Source organism: Botryllus schlosseri, chromosome 9, assembly GCF_051294905.1.
Source record: "Botryllus schlosseri isolate E-star chromosome 9, Bs_hap1, whole genome shotgun sequence".
Classification (NCBI taxonomy): Eukaryota; Metazoa; Chordata; class Ascidiacea; order Stolidobranchia; family Styelidae; genus Botryllus; species Botryllus schlosseri.
Window position 1 is genome coordinate 9,838,031 of NC_137244.1, and position 12,257 is coordinate 9,850,287.

The window sequence follows — 12,257 nt, forward strand, 5'->3', positions numbered from 1 at the left end:
ATTACCATGAACAGCAGTCTAGTGTAGAGGTGTCAGACATACGGCCCACGGGGGACATCCGACCCGCGAAGCAATTATGAGCAAATGCAAAAATTATACTATTATCCAGCACATTTCTAAGAAAAGTTGAGATTTTAAGTGAGAAATACCTCGACTCATACATAATCCTTCAAGAGTTAAGACACTGCATACTGACTGCAGTGTTGAGTTACATAAATAGTATAACAGTTACATGAAGAATACAGTATGATTTCAAGGCATCAATTGACTGGTCAGTCCCGCGAGCGATAAAATTGTTTGAATCTGGCCTGCGATACAATAAGTTCTGTTTGACACCCCTGGTGTAGTGTTTGTTTTATTACCACAATTGGCGCTTATCAATACTTGGGTAATTTGCGCCCGCACAGTAATTTCATAAGTTCGTGGCTTTTGAGGTCTTTCCCGTTTTATTGCGTACTTTTTCTGGTCTCTGCTGCCATCTATCTTCAGTTGGGCTCTCTCTTCCTTCTGGGCTTTTGAAGGCGCTGCATTTACAACGGGATCAGCGATGAGGAGCCTAGATAAACCTCTGACTCATAGAAACACGACAGCAGAACCGACACTCGAACCAGCAATCATCGGTGTCGTGACGGTGTCGCTTAGCACACTGCACCACTCGCTTCCCCCTGGTCTAACGTGTTTACAACAGCGGTTAGCAATAAGGTTTTTGTTTTCGACGGGCTAACTGAGAAATAGAAAATACGTTTTGCCGTAATTTCAATCCTAAAGTTTAGGCAGTGGGTTACAGCACAAGCTGCTTGGATGTGATAATATTAGCTAATCAAGAAGTTAGTTTAAGTTTATTTACCAAAAAATATTTAGTGATATTATTCAAAACAATGGCAAACGCTAAACATTTCCCCCTCTTTTCATCACGTAATACCAAAATGTATTTGAGATATTACAAAGCTGGTCTTGGTCGCCGCATCCCGCGCTGTGTGTAGCTTGATTAATAATCTAGTTGTTTTGCTACATTCGTTATAGCAAGTCTCCCGGTCCCGCTCTCTCTGCCGCGCCGAGTGTCTGTCTCTTACTGCCTGTATTTCTGATAATGCGAAATCAAATTATATTCCACACGCTGACTTAACCATCACAAAGTTAGTAACTTATGATAATAATTAATCATGATAATAATCATACGTCAGCAAACAAATTGTATATCCGGTGGGCTGTTGGTTGTTTACATAGTTGGTTGCAATATTCCACTATAGATGATTTGCATTTCGTGAGTCGTTATAAAATCTAATAAAACTAATTTTAGCTTCGGATGACAGTCGTATAGGTTCGGGTTAAGATGAGAAACTACAATCATGAACGAATATGAAGAGGGTTGCCGTTAAATACTTGTTGATCGGTATGCTTCTTTAATTCAAAGGCAAAGCTGTGGTCCATGAATGGGCGCATTATCGTTGGGGAGTGTTCGATGAAACTTCAGATGAAGATTCATTCTACTGGGAAAACTCAAACTACAGCAGTTACGATGGACCGACACCAACTACGTGAGAGGGGAATAATTTTTCCTTTCGCGCAAAGTGATTTACCAACGCGCTGAGATGACGCAGACGAAGTATTGAAGCATGTATATGGCGCACTTCGAGGGCTGACTCTGGGTTTATTGACTTGGTATTGTTTGCAAATTCAGGTCCTGGATAAAATTGAAATGGCTTGCGAATAGATGTGTCTGAATATATCGCATTTGATACGTAATTGTATTGCTTTTATGCTTTTTATCAAGTCAACTCTGGTTCTAATTATTGCGGCGGATAGAAGCATGAACGAATGCCTCACTGTTATGACACTCCGTGCATGTTTTCACACTTCCTATATCCTTTCCAGCTGCCACGTCGATGATATAGGCCTAAGCTCCAAATAAACCATTCACTATCTATGATTCAGTTGCCCCGTCGATTTGCGTGGACAAATACGGAATACCAAGTCGGATTATAAGACCTGTACGTCTGATGACATCGATAGCATTACGAATTCTTATTCGAAGGATTGTGTGTTCTTCCCTTTCGACGAACAGCATACCAACGCGTCATTGATGGCTTACCAATGTTTAAGTAATGTAAGAAAAATTTCATCGATGACCAATTTTTGAGTTTTGCTATTGTAGTGATTGCTTCAGGTTGTCAACTTCTGCAAAGATATGGAAGACATCGAGGGCGATTTCCTTAACATTCACAATAAGTATGCCCCCAATAAACACAACAGATTATGCGCAATGCGTAGCACCTGGTCTGTAATCAAGGAATCGACAGATTTCGCAGCATGGAGCAGGAATGATACCGCAAGTATGGTGGAGACTATTCCGAAGTTTGATGTATTGATAACTCCAAGGAATCAGGATTATGTACTTGTGTTGGATGACTCAGGAAGCATGGGTGGGAAGGTAAAATCATCGACATAGAAAAATCATTCAGAAACACGGGTTAGATGATCCTGTCAATCTAGTGCGGCGATACAACGATGACTAACTGTACGAAATCCGCTGTGTATCAGTTTGTCACCACTGCAATGCCACACGGCAGTCGGGTGGGGACTGTTGCATTTGGAACTACCGCTGTAAATATGAGCGACATGATCGAGATCAGCAACGATCCAACAAGTCGACATAATATTTTAAGTCCTATAACCACCCTAAGCGCCCAAATGGGATCCACTTGCATCGGGTGTGGCATACTGAAAGCAATACAAGTAAGATTCCTGTATATTTAGCTGATGATCCCTTCTCGGCAGGTTTTGTTTCCAGGTTCTTGGGAGTGGTGCATCTGGTGCGAGAATAATTGTGGTTACCGATGGCATGGAATCCTATGGACTTCCTAATCCTGTTAGAAACGTTAGTAAAATGGTTTTATCAAAGGTTGGTTAGAAGCAATTACATGTATCTTTTTTATTAAAAATCGTATGCAATATATAAACAGGGCATAATTGTCGATGCCGTTTTTATTATTACCGATAATAATATCGACCTGAAGAACTTGGCCGAAGACAGTGGAGGGAAGTATTACTTTGCTTCGTCGCAAATCCAGCTACAAGAAATTTTCACACAGATCAGTAAAGCTGAGAACATAGAAGAAATTGCCCAACAAGTAAATCTCGCAGATTTACAAGAAGTTTCTGGAGATGTTGTCAGAATTGATATCCTGATATGATTTTATTGTCAGTGTTTGTATGATATGCTACAGGTCTTTATCAATCAGCATTGTGCATTAAGCGGTTCAAATATGTGATTTCGAAGATCTTTAGTTATGTCGACTCTATACTGATATGTACATGGCAGTCATGAACAATCGAAACTATCGTGAGTGTGTGCGGACATTGTAAACTTAACGATATAGCCACGCCTTAAATTTTAGAAATGACTTGTGCGTTGTGTTTCACGTTCTTTGGATATGGTGATTGTTTCAGCAGAGATGGTGAGAGTGACATATATAGGGAGAATTTTACGATGATTGAAGTGAATAAATAATCGCATGGTTATCCATGCATATATATGTAAAACAACTCAAATATTATTTTGTTGATAACGCACGCCCGTCATAATCATTAACTGTAAATTTTATAAACTGGTCAATTGCCATCCTTAATAACCAATTTCTCCAAATGGAAGATGGGACTCGGTTGTGTTGAGTCTCAGAACAGGTAGGGAATCTGAATCTGTGAATTGAGATCTCTTCATGGACTTGCTGATTCAACTATTCTTACTATTGGATTAACTTCGGGTCACTTGATGCTGACAGCATCATAGCCATGTTACCTCTAAATACGCTTCAGCCAATACCTTATTGTGTTTACTGTGTAAAAATACGCGTTCTTGACGGTCTTTTATGACGACGACATCAACATAATTCACTGAGTCTCAAACATTTTTTCAACACCAAGATACCAGTGAAAATCCGGTCCTAGTTTATCCTATGTCCCCAAGACATATACTGAAATTGACATGATGAATTTTGTAAAATTATGTCATAGGTATATACTAACGAGTCATAACCGTACTAAATCAGAAAATAATAGTTTTAACTCTTGGACAGATTTAGTGTTACATGGTCTTAATATTGACCATAAAGACAAGATAACGTTATGTTGGAAGGTCAGGCTTCATCTGATAGTTATGGTCGTGGGTTTCCCATCCGTCTCCGCTTCATTGCCAGCTCTACTGTATTGACGCTGTAAAAGGAAGCTATGACCTTGTTATAACCTACAAATACAATCAATTTTCAAGATTCATAGCAACACCTTCGGGGCGATGACTAGACGTGCAGCTACTTCATCAATATACATTGATGCGACTATTGGAAAAAGTACAACTTTTACTTTTACTGGGGCCAATGGCAATCTACCTGTCGTCAGTTTACTCAGTCCCTCGGGCTGCTTGTATTCGAACATTGAGGACCATGCCTTCTCATGCTACGACCGGGTTGTATATCTTACCGAAGACAAGGGATTTTCTACACTGCAATTTCGAATACCGGGAATGGCAGAGGTATAGTCCGGTATATCTCATATATATATGAAGGTACATATTGTGGATATTTTAAACAGACTGGGAACTGGAAGTATTCAGTAAATAACAATAACGTCGTCACTGTTACATTGGTTGTAACATCCTTCGCTGTGAATCATTCAATCGCCCAGATAGTGATTGAATCTGGCTTAGGACGCACTCAGATTGATAACGGACCTGGTCAACTCTACGCCAAGGTTTGAAACATTTATTTACAAACAAATCAATTATAACAAATATTTCGACAAAATGTGATGATTTGACTCATAACACGTCTAAGTGTTGTAGCACATATTGTTGGTGCTGCTGTGATAGGCTTACCATATTTTGGAAATCTAAAAAGAGGACATTTTTCCAGAAATTTGAGACTTGCAAAACCGGAGAAGAATTCTCAAAAATCGGTGAATTTTTCCCACTTTGTGATCGGTTGACTAAAAAAGGTCAACTTTCCGCTCAGAGCTCAAAATACCGTTTTTGTCTACACATTGCTAGGTGGTTGACTAAAAAAAAAAGGTCAACTTTTCGCACAGCCGGAGCGTCACTTCTGTGCTAATTTACGGCATATCACTCGCATTTTGCTCTAAATATGACCTAAATTTTCAAAAAATAGGACAAAATCTCAAAAAAGAGGACAAAAGGGCGTCCTCCGAGGACACTTTCAAAAAAGTCAAAAAAGAGGACAAATTCGCGGTCATTCACACCTCTTTCTATATATCATACCCATGTAAAATTTGTGCATGTGCTTGCGTATGGGCGACTGAAATATCAATTTTATCTGTTTCGCTCAAATAAATATTACTAATAATTAATATTCAATCTTATCATGGTGTTATAAAAAGGGATGTCTTTTGCAATTTAATTTAATTAATTTCATCAACCAACACAAGCTCCTTAAATATTGCGTGCAAATACCCTACTCAAGACTTTCATAACATCCAGGTACTTCAGTGGTTCCCAACCTGTGATACGCGTACCACTATGGTACGCAAAGGTCTTCCAGGTGGTACGCGAGTTGACTCTTTTTTTCAACCGAAGGGAGTTATTAGTTGAGGTGGGGTTGCTATAGAGTGTTTTTAAGCCGTCGTCGTCGTTGTACGGCCGTCGTCGTGAGTAGAGGCAATCCCACCCATGACGGCCTACGGGAAAGAGATCCAGTCGGAAAGCATTGGGATTCTTACGTAACCAAATTCCATTTTAATATATTTGACCACAAGAATTTCAAATGGATCCACTACAGAAATATTATACTCCGCCTTAAAATGCGGGCAGTTCATTTTCTGTTTCGCTGTTCTCGGCAGCTCAACTCGGTGGAAACATTTTTGACCACCTTCTGCGCCCGTAACTTATGTAGGTGGTACGCAAGCACTGCATAAAATCTCGAAATGGTAAGTGGATGGGAAAAGGTTGGGAGCCACTGAGCTAATTGCTTTGAATTGCACACGCAGACTTGATGCAACCGCAAAACCGACATTGTAAGATATTGGTGTTAGTCAACAACTTATCCACATCAAGTGGGATATTCTTTCGTTCTGCAATGGTTCTCCGTATCTGGCGCTGTTGTTCCAGTGCCAGATAAATCTATCAGGCCATTATTGATGCTTTTGCACCTTTCACAGTCGGTACATAATGGCGTCACAGAGCCCATAACGGTATCAACTTTGGCCAAATATCCCACCTATAGAAGCGCATTGTTGTAGGAGGAAAAAGTATTTCATTTATTAAATCAGTTGTTCTGGAACTTTTTAGACAGCGACCAAGATTTCAGTTTTAATGGCATTTGGCGACCCAACCCTCACAAATCAAAAAGATATAATTTTAATGTTAGTATGCGACATTTTCACGGGCATACATGACATAGAGAACGTGCATACATCGATTGTACGCAATGCATTTCTGTGAAACATGTCTGGCGCACGCGATTTCAAACTGGGGTACATTATTGTCCTGTGGGGTCGCATTTTTACTACTGCCATCTGAGATTTCAAGGATGGGACTATTCGATGTCGACCATTTTGACGACCGGACATATGAATATCAAAGTATTGGACAACCACCGACGGTCAATTTCGGCCAATATTTTATTATCGCCGATGGTTTTGGTACCAAATAATACGAAAAGTTTTTCAAATTTCACATATTACTAGATAACCCATGAAATTGTTAGGCTGTCTAGAAAAAACGACACAGAGCCATTAAAATCTGATTACAAAATTTATATTTGAACACCCGTAATGCACATGCACATTCATTGCGTAATACCCCGTTCCTAATCGCAATAACAAATATTCATTCCATTGTGATGCTTGTTTTTTGTATTGTCCTTTGATGTATGGTCGGTATTGCCGGCATGTAACTCCCGTGTCTATACTTTGGTACTGCTTATTTCAGATTGACTTGTAATGTTCGGGTTGTCGCGTGTTTCAGCTGTATATATTGTAGATCGTTGGCTCACGCACATTAGTTGCGTGATTATTCTCGATGGCCCGTATTGCACCAAGGCAATCTGTTAAATAATTGATTCATCGATGTAACGCATTTCAATTATGAATTAAGCTGGGTAAAGGAAATGTGCCAATTTTGGGTGCCAAAGTACTCGCCACAATAAAAGGTCCCGTGGATTCTACAAAACTGGTTGAGCTTTACGACAATGGAGCAGGTATATTCATAGATTTTGGATTTCCCGTGCATTTACCATCGTTTGAAACGTTCAGGATCTGATATTGTGGAAAACGATGGAATATATTCACGATACTTCACAGAGTTCACCGGGGAAGGCAGATATTCCGTGCAGGTCAGTGATCTTTTGACTCCGTTGCCACTTTCGCAATAACAAAATTGATGATCTGATGTAGCGAAGAGAAATTGATATGGCGTTGCTGATTTATTGTGTGCCTGTGCTCGATCCTTCTTCAGCAGAATCGAGATTGTGTTGATCCTTGTGAGAGAGTTACTGCTGAATTGCTAGGTTCAAAGGTACAAAGCTTACCGCGAACAGAAATCATAACGTTGATATCAGCGACTTTATTTCAAGCTAAAATCCCTGTTTGCTCATCTTCGTCGAAGACAGTGATATGAGCCAACAACACCAATCAAAATGGCGCTCACATCCAATCTGCAAGTACATTTAACGACTTTTTTAAGTGTAACTGTTGTAAATGGATTAGTGGCACTACATTAAAAAAACATTTAACTGCATACTATAAATTAAGTTTTCAATTGCGTTAAGATAAATGTTAAAAGCGGCCCACCAATGCAAACGCTTCCGAGATTTCGGAAATCGGGATCACATGCCCGCTATTGTCCGGGATTCATCTCAAAAGGAGGTCCGTATCGCATAAATCGTTATTCACCTACATTTGCAACATTGCATCGTGTTTATATCATTCATGTAGGACATCTTCACGTTAATCCTAATGGGGCGAGATCGAACGAAGGTTCCAAACATAATGGAATTTCGTCTCACGAGTTGGGAGATTTCACAAGACATGACAACGCTGGTGCCTTTGATTATAAAGGGTGAGCCAGTATAATATTCCAACGACTCCATTATTATACATTCATGAGAGTCTTATCCAGTTCAATTCAATTTATTGTTAACAATCTCATAATTTCAATACACCACAAGACTGCGATACAAAGAAATATATAGGAATGTGTCGTAATGACTTGGAGTAGTATTCGAAATCAGATACTCCCTGGCCAAGGCGATGTAAAGAGGAGCCATGTACACCGAATGAAAGTAAAAGAAGATAACAAAAAAGAACAGACGATAAAAAAAGGTGGCATGTGTCGCAAAGCTAGATCGATTTGTCAGGTCGTGGTCCGGTAAACTTGATCGCTGACTAGTATTGATTTAATAGAAATTGTTTGTATTTCGACTAGAATGTGGACATGCTGGACTACTGTCGAATATCCGGCGAAATACTATTCCACACTGCAGGTTCGGTATATTTCAATGAGCGATGATATTTTGCGTCGACCATATGGTAGTTGGACGACGTTGACGCGCGTGTGGTGCACTTTTGATACCGAAGTAAAGAAGTCATGAAATTTTCAGGGCAGCGACCGTGTTGAACCAATACATAAACATGGCAATTTCGAGTTTATGCACATTATTTATGTACACAACACCAAATCTTATGAGAAGTCATTTGTTGGACGTATATCCGTGAAATATATATTCCAGTTTTAGTTGGATGAAAATAATAATTGGCGATCCTCTGAATCGCGTATTTGAGTAACGTATAACCAGCGGAAAATGAAAGTTTGGCTGGGAGCTGTGAAGAAACGCTACAATTTAAAATGTGGTGTATCCCGCTAGTTACAGCAAATGATAATTGGTTGAAATTTACATAAGATATCCAGGTTTTATCGAAGAACTAAGACTGTTCTCCCAAGCACACTAAAACCGGATGTATATAGCCGATATATTTATACGTATCGCGAAATATATGGTATAACCTAGTGACGCCATGTTCCGAGGTACCAAATCGATCTGTTTCACTATAGCAGTGCTTTTCAACCTGTGTGACGGTTCGCACTTGTGCGAATGAAAAAAATTGCAGTGCGAATGACGAAGGTAGTGCGAATGGTGCGAATGAAAATCCGGATCAAGTGCGAATGAAAATCGTGATTAATTGTTAACTTTTCTGACGTGGAATAATTCAAATAAACCTAATAGGAAATTTAAGATCAGTGTAACTTTTGTCGTTGCTACGCAATTGTAAAAACTTGATACGACGTACCACTAATCGTAGCTCTCACAAGCCGTAGCTAATTAATATTCCCGCACTCTCATTATTACGCAACCAGAAGCTTGGCTTGGAATCTGGTGTAGTGGCAGTATAGAGATCTCTACAATCTCTATAGTGGCAGACATACAGTATATCAGCCCGCCTGAGCCTGCAACAGGCTGGGAAAATGACGTCAAATTGACTTTCTGCTTTCTTTCGCTAAACAATCATCATATCTTCGTACTAACTGTCCGATTTGAGCGAGGCATAATGATAGTAGTAAATACCATCATTCAGTGTTGGGATCAAGTCACTACCTTCGAGTCACGAGTCATTTCGAGTCATTGCACAATTTGACTCGAGTCAAGTCAAGTCAATCGATTTTCAAAGGTGACTCGAGTCAAGTCAAGTCACTCGATTTTTGGAGGTGACTCGAGTCAAGTCGAGTCAAGTCAAGTCAAGTCACGAGTCAAGTCACATTTCAAGTCAAGTTGCCTTTTTGCAGTACGAGGCATGCTTAGGACATTGCATTTTGCTAGCTGTCTGAAATACAGATTGAGTGGTCATTGATTATGAACCGATGAACGAATATGAAGTTGAATATACACGCAAGAAGGCGCTGTATCGCTCACATATACGTAGAAATGCTAAACTACGCAAGTAGGCCTAATTGCACAGCCTCATGCAGTTTATAGTTACCAGCCAAAATAGAGAATAGAGAAACGAATTGATAAGATGCAATACATTACCCATTTACAAATTGATATGATACAATTCGAGCCTGCGCCAATGGTTGAGGACTATATAAACTATCTTCGAATTCAATTTCAATAACACAAGAGGTTTGGTTCAGGTAATAACAGAGAACAGTGGTATACATTTTGCTATTAAATTACTTTACGATACGAGTTTACGACAGCGTAAGCTGTAAGCTTCGATCACTTCGTTAGCGGTCAATCTGTTTGTGAGAGAACAATAGAGGCTCAGTAAAACGCACGATCATTGAATGATTGGTCGCTCTCACGGGTTACACCAACGTTTCGCGAACAATCCGATTGCAAGATACAGTGATTTTTATCGACATCGATTGCTTGATGACTTGAAATTGACTCGTGATTTTTGCTTCGAGTCACGAGTCAATCCACATTTCTGATACGCCGAGTCAAGTCAAGTCAAGTCATTTTGGCAAAGTGACTCGAGTCAAGTCAAGTCATACGAAAAAGATGACTCGAGTCTGACTCGAGTCATCCCAACACTGCCATCATTACAGACTCACATCCGCAAGTTACTGTAACGCATATTTTTACCCCTTCAGGGGTTAATAAAGTATGGACCGCAAAGGGTATAATTTTGGGTCGACACGGCTCCAGAGCTATCTGTTAATATGTCTGTTTTATTTATTGAATTTATTGCAAAAAAATCTTGCGATCGTTTTTATACATCCAAGATCACTGTGTTGGATACTGTAGCCAATGAGCGAGACACGCATTAAATACGGCTTTATCATGAGAATTGATGATAAGATTTGTCCGACTGTTTTTTTTTCTTCTGGAAAACATGATCGAAGACCGTTGGGGTGAATTATAGTGTAGGGGTGTGCAACGAGCGAGTTCAGGCATATGAGACTCATTCATTTCGAGGCCAACCCCTTCTGCGTCGGGGCACACGAAGACGTAAGGTTTAGGCGAACAAACCGCTGATAAAATGCGGTGCCAAAAACATAAGCGGCGACAAAACCTCGGTCTAAAAATGACCGATGCTGGATGGCCAAACCCAGGGATATCTAGTTTCTAGATATCCCTGGCCAAACCTTTCGAGATGGATTAGAAATGCCCCGTTGTCGGCACGGAATAGTCCCGTTCTTGCAATCTGAGTAGACAGTAGTAGCCTACAAATGCGATACGCAGAGGAATTTAATTCGCCCTAGTTTGAAATCACGTGCGTCAGACATGTTTTGTAGAGCTGTGTTAAGTAGTATTGTGGTGTGCGCGTTCTGTCGGCTATGTCATACATGCCCGCAAAATCGTAGCATACAACCGTAATAATAAAAATAGATTCCTTTTCATGGGTGAGGCTCGGGTCGCGAGATGCCACAAAAACTCTGATTTTGGTATGGTAATATGAAGGCTGCTTTATCGTTATTAAACTGTCATGAATTCTCAAGTTAGATTGAGCTAAAGAGTAGAACACACAGTATCGTGACTTAATTTGCTCTTCACATAAACTTGCGAGACAGAAGTTGAAGCGACGTATCATCAGGTAGCGAGCTGCAATGTGCCTACTCTCCTTGATCATTTTGCACCTTATGGTCCAAAGAAATAAAGAAAAAGCCTCAACACAAACATGTGGGTTTTTCATCCTTCCGACAAACTGGAGCCTCGCGAGACCTTTGTGCCAGCTCGCGAAAAATACGCTGTATTTTTGATAGGAGTACAGAACAGATTCTAAGACCTGACCCTCCAAGCCCTAAGTAGACGATTTTGTACAAATTCCCAACAACATTGTTTGGCCGAGAAGGGTTTTAGTGAAATAATTGAAAGCAAAACGAGCGAAAAAAGTTGCCCTTTTAATGAGACACTTGCTAGCGCAAGCTACATAGTTGCCAATTTGTTGCACATCTGAACAAAATGTTGTTTAGTAGGCCTATCTATTGTATAATCATTTTCGATTAATTTGTGCGAATGAAATTTATTTTACTAAAAAAGTGCGAACGGAGCTCAAAAAGGTTGAAAAGCACTGCACTATAGACAGGGCCGTAACAGCACTTCGTCAGCCCCCCCCAAAACGTTGGCCTCGGGCCCCCCATGGGGTGATAAACCAAACTTCTGGGGGGCTTCGCCCCCCAGACCCCCCTTTGGCTATCCGCTTTTTTACGCTATTTCACATTTCCACTGGGTGTCCGGTAGGTGAGACAGCTTTTCCCGCCTAGACGCGCGAGGCGCGAAAAATTTCAGTAATTCAAGAATGTAATCGGG

General features: G+C 40.3%; 1 protein-coding gene across 1 annotated transcript in view; it reads left to right on the top strand.

Annotated features, from left to right (window-relative positions):
* The window catches only part of LOC145446880 (calcium-activated chloride channel regulator 1-like), a 48,471-nt gene that overhangs the window by 3,527 nt on the left and 32,687 nt on the right, over positions 1-12,257 (top strand). The window contains exons 4-15 of the mRNA XM_080325252.1: positions 1,415-1,538; positions 1,936-2,107; positions 2,168-2,431; positions 2,494-2,736; positions 2,792-2,902; positions 2,964-3,131; positions 4,268-4,528; positions 4,588-4,746; positions 7,103-7,205; positions 7,261-7,340; positions 7,776-7,872; positions 7,942-8,065. Of these exons, the coding sequence (XP_080181378.1) occupies positions 1,415-1,538; positions 1,936-2,107; positions 2,168-2,431; positions 2,494-2,736; positions 2,792-2,902; positions 2,964-3,131; positions 4,268-4,528; positions 4,588-4,746; positions 7,103-7,205; positions 7,261-7,340; positions 7,776-7,872; positions 7,942-8,065 (1,906 nt within the window). The remainder of the gene's footprint in view (positions 1-1,414; positions 1,539-1,935; positions 2,108-2,167; positions 2,432-2,493; positions 2,737-2,791; positions 2,903-2,963; positions 3,132-4,267; positions 4,529-4,587; positions 4,747-7,102; positions 7,206-7,260; positions 7,341-7,775; positions 7,873-7,941; positions 8,066-12,257) is intronic.